This window comes from Protopterus annectens, chromosome 11.part0 (genome assembly GCF_019279795.1).
Source record: "Protopterus annectens isolate FY-2018-M chromosome 11.part0, PAN1.0, whole genome shotgun sequence".
NCBI lineage: Eukaryota > Metazoa > Chordata > Ceratodontiformes > Protopteridae > Protopterus > Protopterus annectens.
The window spans coordinates 1,373,856,268-1,373,872,749 of NC_056745.1; the positions used below are offsets into that span (position 1 = coordinate 1,373,856,268).

Below are 16,482 nucleotides of genomic sequence, written 5' to 3' on the forward strand. Positions count from 1 at the left end.
GTTTTTTTAATTCTGTATGGATTATTTATTTTTTGTTTATTTAACATTTGTTTACTGGGAAACCCATTTTCAGCAGAGGCCTGGGGAGAAATGAACCACATGCATGTCTTTGGAATGTGGGAGGAAACTGAAGCACCCACAGGAAACCCACATGAATGCAGGGAGGACATGCAGACTCGGCACAGAGGGCACCCCAGCCAAGAATCAAACCGGGAAACCTCTTGCTGTGAGGCAACAATGCTAACCGCTGCACTACTGCCTGTATAAACACACAAAATTAGTTTACATGGTTGTTTCAGCAATGTGTCAGCATCTTACTCTTGCCCAACCCTCCCAACCCTAAAAACACATGCATGTGCACACACACACGCTACCTTTTGGATCTCCTGCCATTGCCATGCATGAACTCCTTCTTTCTACTAGGATGTCTGTACCTAATTTCCTTCTTAGAATACTTCTCTGTTTTCTTTGGTCTTTCCCTGTCTTTATTTTCCTTCTTTCTTTCTTTGTGGTTTGATTTGACTCTGCCACTAATCTTACCACAGACTCTCCTTTGAACTGACCAGATATGACCCTACTTCATTATCTCCTACTCTGGTTTCCTTCACCTATCTTTTCTCTTTCCACATATTTCTTTTTATTAATCTTCATCCTATCCCAACTAATCTTCTTTGCCCTTTTACTTTCTGTTTAGACTTTCTACCTTTACTCTCCTCTGCCTCCTACCTATTGTGTTACATCTTGTCTGTGTCCTGCTGATAACGCCTTTCTCTTTATTCTACCTATTGTTTTACATCTTGTCTGTGTCCTGCTGTCTACGCCTTTCTCTTTATTCTACCTATTGTTTTACATCTTGTCTGTGTCCTGCTGTCTACGCCTTTCTCTTTATTCTACCTATTGTTTTACATCTTGTCTGTGTCCTGCTGATAACGCCTTTCTCTTTATTCTACCTTTTGTTTTACATCTTGTCTGTGTCCTGCTGTCTATGTCTTTCTCTTTATTCTACCTATTGTTTTACATCTTGTCTGTGTCCTGCTGTCTACGCCTTTCTCTTTATTCTACCTATTGTTTTACAACTTGTCTGTGTCCTGCTATCTACGCCTTTTTCTTTATTCTACCTATTGTTTTACATCTTGTCTGTGTCCTGCTGTCTATGCTTTTCTCTTTATTCTACCTGTTGTGTTACATCTTGTCTGTGTCCTGTCTTGCATCCATGTCTTAAACAAATAATAAGTCAGTTAGGATTGCCACCCACTCATGATCGCTTATGTAGTGCTTGAGTTCCACGTTAAAGTAGACACATTAATTTAGGGTGAACTTTTGTAAAAACTGCCATACACTCACACATGTTGTTTTTCCAACCGTGAGTTAGCTTAGGTTCTGTTTTGAAACATCAATCTTAAATCGCCTCTGCTTGTTTTTTACTTATTTAACACTTGTTAAACAGGAAAGTCCAACTTGGAACAAAGCCAATTTTCAGTGGGGGCCTGGGGAGAAACGGTCCAGATGCATGTCTTTGTAATATGGGAGGACACTAGAGCACCTGGAGGAAAACCACACGAACACAGAGAGGACATGCAGACGCCGTACAGAAGGTACCCCAGCTGAGAATCAAACCAGAGAAGCTCTAGCTGTGTGGCAACAACTCTACTGCTGCACCACTGAGCTGTTGAAGTACATATTTCTGTGTAACGATACTAAATGGGTTTTATCGACAGTATTCAGGAGCACATTCTGCACTTAAAGTCCAGGGACATCAATAAAACATAATGCACTGTTGCAGAGCTTTTGCATGAGAACAGAGATTTACTGTAACTAAAATGAGCCAGTTTTACACAGCAAATTGCAGAAACAGCAGTAATTATTGCCAGCAGACAGCTGTGTCAGTGATGGCTTGTCCGACATATATTAATACTGAACAAGGCAATGGAGGAATGAAATCCATTGCAATCTTTTTACAGAAGAAAATGCTAATATTGGTAGAAGTTCCTGGTATCACTCTGGTATTGATCAATCTTAACTTGCACAGTGCCCTCTTGCCCTTGAGTAACCTTCTCTAACATGACATCATCAGTATGGGCATGATATATTTATACTGTGTATGTGTGCGTGCATGCATGATTACATGTGAGTGACTGTGTGTGTGTGTGTGTGTGTGTGTGTGTGTGTGTGTGTGTGTGTGTGTGTGTGTGTGTATATGTGTGTGAGTGTTTTCTTTGTTTACATATATCTACATGACGGTGAAATGATACAAAAAGACATGAAATTAACCTAACATTAAAAGAAGGCAGTAAAGTGTAGCAAATTGGATAAAACAGAGGAGAGCAGATGGAGGGATCAGTATTTCTCTGCAGATGGTATTTTGCCTGTAACCTACATACCATGCAAGATAGCGTGCAAAGATGAGAAATAAATGAAGGTCAGCTTTAAGGTCAAATTAAAAATTTCTTTACACATTTGATATATTGTATGCATTCCCTAAAACTTGTCTGTGTTTTTCCTCTAACAGGTCCACCTAGATGGTAATGAAAGAACAGTGTTGATGAGTGATCTTAATCCCAAAACGCAATACTTTTTTACAATATTTGCTCTCTATGATGATGCAGTTGGTGATCCTGTGACTATTAAAGGAAAAACAAGTAAGTTTTTATGACTTTCTACTTCTTTGTAGGTGTGTGTAAATGTATTGTTCAAGGAAGAACATATTTGCCCATTAACTGCTACATGAAAAATATGAAAGTAATATGGAGACCTGTGTAGTGAGCAGCCGTGAACCAAAAGTTAAAGAAGAATAAAAACTGCTTCTACTTACTTGCCTTGACATTTGGCACAGTCGATGAGTTTTATTGTTTGTTTCAAGTATATGTCTATTATCTTCATAACATGAGAACCAGTGACTATACAGAGATGGATTCAGGAAGGTGTTAGGAGTTGATGTTTCAGAGTTCTGAAGAAAAGAAAGAAAGAAAGAAAGAAAGAAAGAAAGAAAGAAAGAAAGAAAGAAAGAAAGAGCGACACCAGAGCTAAGAGATTTGTGTCTGGAAACTGGAAATCCTCGCCAAAACCCATGCAATCACAGAGACAATATTCATACTCCATATAGGAGACATATCAACCAGGGAATAAATGAACCTGTAAGATGAGCACCACTGTTGCCATCTCTGCTATTGTATATGTAATAGCTTAAGAAGTCATTGAAGTGAAATGAAAACAAATTATGCTTTGCAGAATGGGTTTGACTTCTGTAGCCTTCAGTTGAAACAGGGTGATTCTGAACTAATCACTTATGGGACCAAAACTTATGCTGTCCTGGAAAAGAAAGTAGTTGTACTAAGGGTTTTACATGGTAAGCTGAGGCCACATCAGTAAAATAAAATAAAACGCCTTAGAAATAGATGCATTACATTTTATGTTGAAGAAGTCTAGATAGCAATATATTATACATAATACTGACATTGTATTCAGAAGAAATAAAACCATGTGCTGTATATTTTGTGTAATTCATTTTTAAATAATTTGTCCAAAATACATATATAGTTCTACAAAGTGACATACTTCCATTCAGTACACATGCATTTATTCAGCACAGTATTTACTTTTAAGACTTTGTAGTATGTGTAGGCTGATACCCTAATTAATATGTACATTTCTGACTTGTATTAAATATGCCTCTTGTTTACATGTATTTCTCACTCCAGAAAATTGTATATTTTATTTTCTTGCAGCACCTTTGCCACCAGTACATAACTTTCGAATTGTTGAGGAGGGTCTGGTTAGTTTAAAGGTGGCATGGACCCCAAGTCTGGAAAAACTAGAAGGTTACAAGGTGTACATTCCCCGATGTAAGTAAAACTCTTGTTTTGCTCAGTCTCTGTAATGTCCTGTTTCGTTCATGGAGATGACATTGAAATTATTTTTTTTCTCAACACAAAGTGCTTTTTATTTCTTTAGCCTTACACCAAGACTGCCATATACATATGGCGGGGAGGGATAAAGCTCTGACTATAATGGAGACAACCTCCTCTTGAATTTGTGTCCCAGATACTGAGAAAGCTGCCTGGGGTAGAGCAGAAACAAAAGTAACAGCATGTTCACCTCTCTTTTGGGAGGGAGCTGTGGGGGATGCATATCTTAGGTGATAGATATCATAGAGACTCACCCATACACACACACACACACACACACACACACACACACACACACACACACACACACACACACACACACACACACATGCACACACACACACACACACACACACACACACACACACACACACACACACACACACACACACACACACACACACACACACACACACACACACACACACACACACACACACACACACACACACACACACACACACACATATACACACACATGCAGACTCGCTAGTGATATTCTTTAGATTAAATGGAGGTTAAAGATAAGAAATACAACTTTGAAGGTGTTACAAAATGTTTGACACAGGATTTGAATAAAAAATAAGAATGTTAGAATGTTGGTTTGAATGTTCTTTTATGAATGAATTTACAGAGATTACTGCACACCAGGACATTGTGGAGTGCCACCATGTGGAAAGAGTCACGATACCTGAGTTAGTAAACGTGCAACCTCACATGGAATCATCAGGGATGTATGGACTGCCTATCCCAGTGGATAAAAAGGCTTGTGTAGCATTAACCATCCTTCTACAAGAACCTCCTAACTTCAAACAGGCTATATGCTGGGAGTTTTACAGGTATCATCCTCACAAGTCCTGTTCCATTTCCTTGACATTACACTGATTATATTTGATTTCTACAGAAAGTAAAGGAGAGAACCATCACTATATCGGTATTTGACAAGATGGGGTGTACCTGATGTTCTAGGTTCCATTGACTGAACCCACATTGCTATCAAGTCCTCACCTGTGACACATGGTATCCATTGGATCAACAGCAAGGGGTTTTACTCCATCAACTGCCAGGTGATGTGCAATAGATAGGGTATTGTATACAGTTTAGATATGTACTGTACATCAAATTCTCATGAGGAATTCCTATGCTTCCCACATCTGGTACACATGTAACATATACCAGCATTTCATGTGGAAGTGATTTTCCGTAGGATTGTATAGTACAGTACACATTGCAGCTACAGAGTCCCTGATCATCTGGCCCCATGAATGTAGGTATTAGACCACTCATGACAGTGCCTACTGTCTTGTGTTGCAGGTGATGCTGGATATGCTTTGGAATCATGGCTTTTGAATGCCCATCTGTAGCCCTACATCATGGTGAAGATGGCTTATAATGCTGCACTGTCACTGACATGTAATCTCACTGAATGCTCACTTGAACCACTGAAGGACCATTACTGCTGCTTGGATACATCTGCTGGCACACTGCAGAATGCTCCAAGGATCTTCAGCAACATGTTCATGGACTGCATCATGCCACATAACCTGGTCTGCAGCAAGATATTCACAATGTGCACCATGCTATATAGTCTGGTACTGCAAAAGCAGTTACAACATTGAGACACTGTAACACTGCCTGACATGCCTATAGCAGCAGTAGAGGAGGAGCCAGGTGAGGAATTGTTAGAGGAATTTGGAGTGACTATATCCCATGTGAGGCAGAGTTGGGTGCTATAAGTCATGGCACTGGCAAAGAGACAGCATATGGTATACAGCTATGGGTCATAACAAGACAAGCACAAAACAAAATTGATGCCATGCAGATAATAGAGGTGAGCAGGGCACAATCATCTTCATTTGCACAGGTAGAATAAGGTATGGTGGCAGGGGACAGTAATAAGTGGATGCGTCAAGAGTGATAAATACAGTAGCCATTTATACAGTTAGCCAGAGGTCACATCATCTGGCAATTGAGTGAAGTTCCCATGGATGAAAAACATACAGTATGTGATGGTGTACAATGTCTGGAACAAGAACAAAAACATAGTATGGTCTTCCATTTAGTGTCCCAATAAAAATGATGGTGTCCACAGCCTCAGGAATGGGCAGAGGTAGGAGATGCTCACTGCAAAACAGCAGTGGTATGTGATGGCTTTGAGCTACAGGACCTTAATTAACTTGACTAATAGGGGATACAATCGGCTGCTATGCAATATGTTATTCTGCTTGCATTGCAGGATATCCTTTAGTCCCTTCAGTGGTTACATTTCCTCACATAATACATGCATCGTGCTCAGCATCTCTTACCTGGTGTGAGTAGTAATTGTATGTTCCTGGATCACTAACCTGGGCACTTGCTGACTGATGCCAAGAGTGACACCCAGGTCTAGGAATGTTCTAGAGTTATGGTAGGAGACACCTACTTATCTCTCCCTTCATGTAGGCTGCATGACCACTGGAGAAAATCCATCCCTCTGATTCTGACCATGGTGGTGACACCTGTGTAGCAGAATAAGGATGTCATCCATGAACACAGCAGATATCAGAGGTTCACCTTTCCCAGCCACCATTATTTCAGATATGGATGATGTTATTGTGTCATCCACTGTTATCACTGATGACAGTGCCACACTGTCATTGAACTGCGGCATGTGCATGCTGCTGTCATCATCAGCCACCAGTGACCACTGACATTAGACATGTTCCAAACTGTTGTATCGATCCTCTCACATTGGAACCTGTGAATCCATACAGATAGCCCACCTGTGGGAATGCTGCATCATATGTGCAACTGGATGATAAGCTTGCATATTTGTTTGCTGGAGTAAACCATTCAACATTGTGAGTGACTGTCTTATAGGCATGGCACATGCTACTACTCACTTGATACATCCCCTATTGACTCTCAGGCAGTCACCACTAGCCAAGTACTCACATCCAAACCAGTGGGTTCTCTCACTCTCCCTGGTAAGGGATACTTAGAATTCTTATACCTTTTCAATGCCTCTGTGTAGATAAACCTTTCTCTGACATATTTCGTTTTTGTTGATTTCATGGCACACAGTAAAATATCCATGATCTTTGATGTTGCCTACACTGTTGCCTTGTTATGGCAACCCACAGCACTGATGTCCTGCATCAATTCCTGCTACATCTGATCCAGGAAGACCATCTGTTTTTCCTCTTCTCAAGGAAATGCATGCCACCTGCTTATAGGTCCTGTCTAACTCTCAACTGTCCAGATTTTTGCAGTACATTCAGAATTTTTTTGCCTCATTTCTCTCTGCTTTTCATAAAATTTGTAGTTTCTTGGCAAATCATTGAAGACTGAGGTCACTGAAAAAGGACAGGCATTTGAGTTTCAGACTTCATATCCTTCAGAAAATCATGCTACTGCAAAAATGTGTTATTCTAGAAACTTTCTAAGGTTGCAAGAACAATAATTAAAATCTATCCTTGCCACCCATTTGTTTCTGGCTTTGCCCAGAGTTCCTGCACTAAAAGGTTGAGAGGCATAGGTAGCACCCTTGCCTCATGTGAGTAAACTTTTAAAACTATTGCTGTTCCCTGAGTCCCTCTGCAAGACATGTACATCTATGGGTGTATGTTTGAATCAGCATGTGTCTGAATGCATTACTCTCCCTGCCAGTTAACAATTGGCTCAGTACTGCCCCAGCCCCCTTATGGCTATCACAGCCCTGTATGTTGCTGTAGTGTAAGTATTCAAGCATTGCCATAGTGTGACAACACTGCACATGTTAGTCATACTTGCTGCCCCTCAGACCTGTGCCTCGTGCCCTGGAGTCCCCATATCCCTGGTAGCATGCTATGCACTCCATGTGCTTATTGAATGGTGTTGTAACACCCACACAGCAGGACAGCGACTGGCCTTGACCATTCCTCTTGTGCTTTATGAGGTTGAGCCTCTCAACAGGACTGTACCTTGTCCTGCCCTGTCCCCTGCCAGATTCAGTCCATCCACCATGCAAGTCAGTCCCCTATCATGCCTTGTGCAGGGTTACTTCACACAGTCCTCATCTCTGTTACTGTATCTGATGCTTTCGTGATACCTTATGTAGTCACTGCATCACTGTACCAGTAGTCCTCTCTGCTGTCAATTTGATTAAATGGGACTAAATTTTAATATCCAATATTTTCTGAATCTCCTAGGTGCTTGCCATGATGCAGTTTCTGTAAGCATGCTAAATACATTTTTATCACATTAAAACAGGCCTTGTAGAACAATAATTATGCTAATGAGATAACTTAGGCTGATTGTCTCTGAATCATGCATATAACGCTATGTGCTATCAGTCATAGTCCACGCTAGAATATTTATGCTTGTTGTTTAGGAGCTGGGAAGTCGGGAATGGTGTCTACACATACACAGTCACTGAGAAACCATGTTACTATCACTTTGGATCACTCTACTGCTGCCCATTGATGCATCTCACATAGTGTCCAGTACACGTGGCCAGGTATACCAGGTGGATATGGCCTCAACAAGCACTGTCTCTGATAGGGTTTCCACATGATGCAGCACAGAGTGTAAAATATTTCTTTACTTGCTGCACAGGGACCACAGGGAACAGCTGCTGGGGGAGTATAAAGGACCTTCCACAAAACGGAATCTTGATAACAGATTGCCAGGGTGCTGAGTAATGCCACTGATGGTAGCCACTCTAACTAGAAGTGCAAGCACAAATATACTGCCCTGCAGGGGTGCCACACAGAACGTCTCTTCCATTGGAAAGAAAAGGTTAGGGACAAGGAGTCACCTTATTATTGAAAGCATTGTTCTCTTTGGGTCTATCCATTAGGCTTAGCACCTATAGCAGTAATTGCCTTCTTTTGTCAAGTATATGTTGTGGTGATAAATGTTTGTTTATATTTTCTATTACATAGGATGATCAGAAGGAAGCACAACAGGCTCTTCATGTAGCAAATGTTACTAATCTATCATATCGGAATATTTTTCTTTTAGTTGTTGTCTATGTACATGTTATGCGCTTTTGTTTTGTTTTGTTATTACTACATTTTGAAGGGTCAGCTATGGTGCAGGTAGTATTGTGGAAACAGCTGCCATTTTCATTTCCAGGCAACAAAATTACCCGTACATCTTCAGCAATTTCCAGACCTACCTCTCTGCGGGGAGACAAAGGTCACCCTATGAAGGGCTACCAGGAGCCCTTACTGTTGGCCGTTGTGGCCACCTCTCAGGAGAGGGATGAAGGATCCTCATCTGGGAGTGGTGTATAGGGGCCCTCCCAGGTCACCCAGTTATAAATAGGGTGGCTGCATATGAATGCCTGCACTGGCACTCTGGAGTCTCTCCTTGTGCAACAAAGAGAGTTACATTGCTAGGTGGACCCATCCATCCATTGGGCCACCAGAGGTGTCTCTCATCCATAATGTTTGTTGCAGAACTGGCTGAATTCTGAGTAAATAAATTAATAAATAAATAAAAACACATAAGTAAGATAAACAAGTCGATTAAAGTTAATTGATATCCTGAATTTGTCTTGGTCCACGTTTTACAGATATAACCTTGCCTTGCATGCTTTTTTTCTAATAGACTGTTAATTGTAATCACTTGCTAGTAAGATGATCTCTGGATGTAATAATTTATGGGTATATTAAACCTTTTATGAAGAATCAATATAGTGGTGAATTTAATGGACTATTAAATAATTAATTACTGTAATTCAAAATAGGGACTTTGACACCTACAAACCCATTTGTGTTCATTTACAACTTTTACTTAAATTAATGTTTGTGTAACTACATGGAATGTGGATTGTATGATTTTTCCCAGTTTCTATTCACAAATCAGTACGTGTCTTACATTCTGTGTGAGCATTTTTTAGCAGTGTGTTTTATTGAAAAGAGCCATACCGAAGTATTCCTAGCATAGTGTTTGCAAGTATTTTTTTTAAACAGACCACATATACATGCACTGACCCCTAGTGTTGCAATCTGAATATTCCAAACTGATATTTTGTGTATTAAGAATTTATCTGATAGTCTGCAACATCTTAAAACCTCTAACAACATTCTTATAGGTAGATTCTACATAGTCCTGTTCTGAGTTTGGTATGAATCATAAGGATTTCTAGGACTTACACATGTGACTGATAAGTTAATGGTGACATGCTAATATAACTCCTTTACAAAGAAATTACAGACTTCACCTTTCTGGTTTACTGATCTAAGATGGTTGTTTGCAATGAATGGACTTAACAGGTATATATCTATATCTATATATATATATATATATATATATATATATATATACATATACATATATATATATATACATATATATATATATATATATATATATATATATATATATATATATATATACATATACATATATATATATATATATATATATATATATATATATATATACATACCAACAACGAAGGTTCAAGGAACTCAACACTAGAAGAAAGACAGCACCAAAAGCTGTTCCCAGAACAAACCACGATCCAGGAATATGTCACAAAGAACTTCTTTTATTGAAATACATAACGAAGGTTGAGCGCTTTCATCTACCCAATGTAGATTTCATCAGAACTAGAAATCTACATTGGGTTCTGGGAACAGTTTTTGGTGCTGTCTTTCTTCTATACACACATATATATATATATATATATATATATATATATATATATATACACACACACACACACACACACACACACACACACACACACACACACACACACACACAGATATTTGTCATCAGTGAAAAAGAGCAACCTAAAAGAGAAGTTTTTCATTTGGAACTATAAATGGCAAAAGTGATCCTTGTGAGAAACCGAATCAACTTAGCTTGATGAAAAAAATATATATTACTGACAATTTTAAGTGTGAACAATCCATCACATTGGAAAAAGTGGATTGATACATCAATTGACAGATTTTTTTTATTTTATTTTATTTTATGCATTGTTGAGTCATGGGACATTAATAAATCCTGTTTCAGATTCAAACATGCATGCAAGAATTTCCAGGGGTCACACAATACCATTTATAGAAGAAGACGGTGGACATTCTTTTTCTCAGAATGATATAAATAGCACGTTGACCAAGCTGTTGGCACTAAAATTGGAAATATCATTATTATAGTTGTGATGACTGTGCCCTGGCCCAGCAATCAAGGAGACTCAATCCTCACCACTAAGATCAGGGAGGTCGTCAACTAGAAGAGGAAAGGATAACTAATACACACAGTAAAGTACAATTTCCCTTAACTGCACACAGAGATCACAGTCAGTATGGGGCTGGCTGCTCCCTTGCTCACCAGGTCCCCAATAAGACTCCTCACTGGCACAGTTATAGGGTCCAGGTCTCAGCCAACTGGGCAAGCTAAAACCTCCAGTCTGTCCAACCAGTGCTTTGTGTCCCTGCCCAAGTAGCTGACACAACACATACACACTTTGAGAAGAGGTTATGCAACCACACATACCCTCCCCGGAAAAGGCTGGCACAGGCTCTCCAGTTGTGCCCCTATTACCCAGACCATATGGTAGTAATTCCTGCCACCACCCAGCTAATAATTATCAGCTACTAAAAGGCCCTTAAAAAGGGTGTCCAATTATTACTGTACAATATTATAATCCAATGGCAGTATGACTAAACAGTCAAGGCTTAATTTGGAGTGACTTAGACAGTAAAATCTGTAAATATGTAATGTACTTTAGCGGTTAAATTATCTCTACATAAACCAACCACAGGTAAAGGATTTAAAATATTTAATAATAAGTAATTAAAGCACAAGACAAAACTTCTACAGTACAATGCTACTCAAGTTCAGAGATCACACAGAAACTTCAAACAATATCGTAGGAAAGATCTGATTTCAAAGAAAAATACTTAGTCTAACTTTCTTCTAAGTTTAATTATTCCTAAAAGAAATCACAGTGCTATGATCCTACTTACATACATAAAGCATAAGCAGTGCTGGGTTAGATGTCCAAGATAAAAATGCTCTTTAGTCTCTCACTCAACAATATTTTTTAAACACTAACCAACAGCTGTCTAAGGCCCTCCCAAATTACACATTTTGACACTTAGCCTGGAGTTCCCAGGACACAAACTGCATTATTTAGCAAGCTAACACCTGCTCAGGAAAGTACAACAATAAAAGGCATTTCACATATACACTCTAGCAGAAACAAGAGCAATAAAGCACCTTCCACGTGTAAATTCTGGCTCTTAACTTTAACCTTAAAACAATGGGCCTGAAACTTTCATCCAGACTCACTGGAGCTGACTTGTAAAACATCAAAGAGATTCATAAGATCTTTTCAACTTCAAAAGACACATTTGAAATGCTTGGCTTTGTTTTCTTTACAGCAGATGGCAATGTTGCAACAATCTTGAAGTTCACATTTTACAGTGTTTTCTTTCATTTAAAAACACAAGCCTGTATTTTACATTTATTTATACAATTGGTAGAATTATGTATCAAATTCTATTTGACTAGGCTGGCAGCCTTTGCCCATCTTCCTCCAATCTTCACATCTTTTAAAAACACAAGCCTGTATTTTACATTTATTTATACAATTAGTAGAATTATGTATCAAATTCTATTTGACTAGACTAGCAGCCTTCTATTTGACTAGGCTGGCAGCCTTCACCCATCTTTCCTCCAATCTTCACAATAGTAATGTTTATAAAGGATTTAAATTTACCCCACATAAAGTGGGATGCCAATGATACATCTAATTCGGACAAATTTGTTTTTACTACATTTTAGCAGGGAATAAATACAAACATATTATTCTAAAACCTATTAATTAAAACATGTACAAAGCACACCAGTGAACACAGCCAACGGAGCTCGGACTCTGTACCAGAAAAATATTTAGCAGCAATAACAAACTCCAAAGTCATAGACAGAGTCCTATGGCAGTAAGCAGTCACACAGACGTAAAATTCCACAGAATATTCCAACACACTTATCAACGGATAAAACAGAGGACGATACTGTGTACTCTGAAAACGTTTTATTCAACAACAGACAAACGTGAGCGCTTTCACCCTTAGGCTTCATCAGACGTTTCATTGTATCCTTCCCACATCACATTTAAATATCAGTATGAAGTCTCCTATAGGCTAACCAAACTAATTGCATGTACATATACATTAATAATAAAGCAGCTCACATCAGCACTAAAAAATGCATTAATACCTATAACCACAATATGCAGTCATTGTCCATAAAAACTCATCAATATTAGATGAAAAGACAAAACCAAAATGGAATAGAGATAAACATAATAAATGCTTATAAATACATATAAAAATATATATAAAAAATATACATAAAAAAAATTTTACAGAATGGTGCTAAACAAGCTAACAAGGTGATCAATAAATAAATAAATATTGCTGGCATGCAACATATGGACAATATAAAAAAGGAATGGAATCTTAACACTCAACTTAAACTGTTGTAAGTAGACATTATCTCTTAGGTCTAGCACATCTTCTTTTCCTAAGTACTGGTCTCAAATTAACTTTCTCGTTCAGACCTGGGGCTTGGTCCGCTTTACATCTAAGTATCCACCTCAACTCACATTCTAATGTGTAATTAATCAAATCTCCCCCCCCCCGTGCACTTGCATATACCTCTTGTATCACACTGTACAGGAACTTGTGTTGAGGGCCAAAAATCTTGTTATGCTTAGCCAAAGAATTGGTATTAGTGCCTATCCTTATATGATACTGATGTTCCCGAATTCTCTCCCTTAGGGTCCTGTTCGTCTTGCCTATATAAAACGATGTACATGCTACACACCTAGCCAAATACACCACGTTCTTACTCACACAGTTAGTACCCATGTTAAAATTATAGACAAAGTTATTGTGTGGATTCACAAAGGTTTCCCTAGTGTCTATTAAACTACATTGATTGCAGCTCCCACAAGCTCTGGTGTTATAACCATCAGATTTCCTACATTTCAGTGACAGACCCTTATAACATAACAATTTCTTTAAGTTAGGTTTGTTCTTATATATGACCGACGGTACTGGCCCCACTAGCCGACCTATGTATTGATCCAACCTTAAGATCTCCCAGTGCTTGCCCATCAACTCTCTTAGGAAGAACGCATCTCTAGTGTAAAAAATAGGTGCTCTAACGAAGTCAGATACATTAGGATTACAAACACCCAACATGGGTGTAAAATCAGTATAATAAGGTCTAGCTGTGGTAGACCTAAGTGTATTGACCTCACCTAATAACTTCTCAAAGGCTTCTCCATCATATCCTCTCTCTGAGAACATGAGTCTCAACCTAGCTACCTCCTCTATATATCCGTGTCCACTAGGATTTAGCCTAGAGGCTCTCATAAGTTGTCCTTTCATTACATTCTTAAACACGTAATTGGGATGCATACTGTTCCTGTGTAAAAAAGCATTCCTATAACATAACTTACGATGAATAGACGTGTTCAACAAACCAGATGGAAGTCAATTATATTGACATCTAAAAAAGAAATACATTCCTTGGAAAAAGTGGAGGTAAATTTCAAAAACTCAGTGGATGCTTTCATCTCATCAAAGAGCAACATCAGATTATCAATGTCACCATGCCAAATCAAAAAGAGGTCGTCTACAAACCTCTTATAAAAACCAACACCCTCATTGAAGAGTGCTGATCTAAACAAAAAGGACTCTTCCCACTGTGCCACAACCACATTAGCATAGCTGTTGGCACAGGGAGTGCCCATTGCTACACCATCTTTCTGAGAGAATACGAAGTCCCCAAACATAAACACATTATTACATAAGATGGTCTCCATAAACAAAGAGATCAGCTCCACATTCTTATTAGTCAAACCAGATCTAGAATGCAGAAATTGCTGCAAATATGAGACACCTACATCATTGGGTATCTTCGTGAAAAGACTAACTACATCTAAGGTAACTAACGTATAGTCAGTCCGATCATCTAAGTTCTTCATATACTCATACAATTCAAGTAAGAACTGTTTACTGTCCCTTAAAATATGAGGAGTATCATCTACCAATGGTCTGATAAAATATTCCACATATATAGACATAGGTTCAGTAAGCCAGCCTTGGCCAGCAACAATAGGTCTCATAGGGGGTGCTTCCGCAGATTTATGGACCTTAGGGAGGCCTTGTATAACAGGTATGTGTGGATTGCCAACTTTCAAATAGGTATATAACTCGAATGTTATATCCTCAGATAATAACAAATCATCCATCATGTTATACACCCTGAACACTTTCTCAGTCACAATATCCATACTAATTTTCTCATAAAACATGTCTTCATTAAGCAAATTCAGCATACTATCTTTATACCAACAGGTATCCATCACAACAATAGGCCCTCCCTTATCTGCCGGCCTAATTGTGATGGTTGGATCTGACTTCAAAAATGCCAATACATTTCTTTGATTGGTGTTCAAATTGCCTGTCTTATTCTTATTCTTCCTCCCACCTGTTTCAAAATGGGCATATATGCCTTTCTCTACTAACTGAGAAAAAGTATCTAGAAGGGGATGTAGTTGAGGTATATAAGTACTGTTGCATCGAAACACAAAGCCTGGTCTCTCTACCTCATCCTTACCAAAATCTAGTTTAAGTTGTAGATTCCTGACAAACATTCGGATATCCAATATGGAGTCTACCAAATCACTATCTGACGTTGGAATAAACAGTCAATTTGAACACCAATCAAAGAAATCAAAGAAATGCATTGGCATTTTTGAAGTCAGATCCAACCATCACGATTAGGCCGGCAGATAAGGGAGGGCCTATTGTTGTGATGGATACCTGTTGGTATAAAGATAGTATGCTGAATTTGCTTAATGAAGACATGTTTTATGAGAAAATTAGTATGGATATTGTGACTGAGAAAGTGTTCAGGGTGTATAACATGCTGGATGATTTGTTATTATCTGAGGATATAACATTCGAGTTATATACCTATTTGAAAGTTGGCAATCCACGCATACCTGTTATACAAGGCCTCCCTAAGGTTCATAAATCTGTGCAAGCACCCCCTATGAGACCGATTGTTGCTGGCCAAGGCTGGTTAACTGAACCTATGTCTATATATGTGGAATATTTTATCAGACCATTGGTAGATGATACTCCTCATATTTTAAGGGACAGTAAACAGTTCTTACTTGAATTGTATGAGTATATGAAGAACTTAGATGATCGGACTGACTATAATGCTAGTTACCTTAGATGTAGTTAGTCTTTTCACGAAGATACCCAATGATGTAGGTGTCTCATATTTGCAGCAATTTCTGCATTCTAGATCTGGTTTGACTAATAAGAATGTGGAGCTAATCTCTTTGTTTATGGAGACCATCTTATGTAATAATGTGTTTATGTTTGGGGACTTCGTATTCTCTCAGAAAGATGGTGTAGCAATGGGCACTCCCTGTGCCAACAGCTACGCTAATGTGGTTGTGGCACAGTGGGAAGAGTCCTTTTTGTTTAGATCAGCACTCTTCAATGAGGGTGTTGGTTTTTATAAGAGGTTTGTAGACGACCTCTTTTTGATTTGGCATGGTGAC

The 16,482-nt window shown here is 38.7% G+C and overlaps 1 protein-coding gene across 1 annotated transcript in view; it reads left to right on the top strand.

Annotated features, from left to right (window-relative positions):
• LOC122815075 overlaps window positions 1-16,482 on the top strand; it is a 3,014,144-nt gene that overhangs the window by 130,387 nt on the left and 2,867,275 nt on the right. Inside the window, exons 7-8 of the mRNA XM_044087319.1 lie at window positions 2,510-2,639; window positions 3,726-3,842. Coding sequence (XP_043943254.1) covers window positions 2,510-2,639; window positions 3,726-3,842 — 247 coding nt within the window. The remainder of the gene's footprint in view (window positions 1-2,509; window positions 2,640-3,725; window positions 3,843-16,482) is intronic.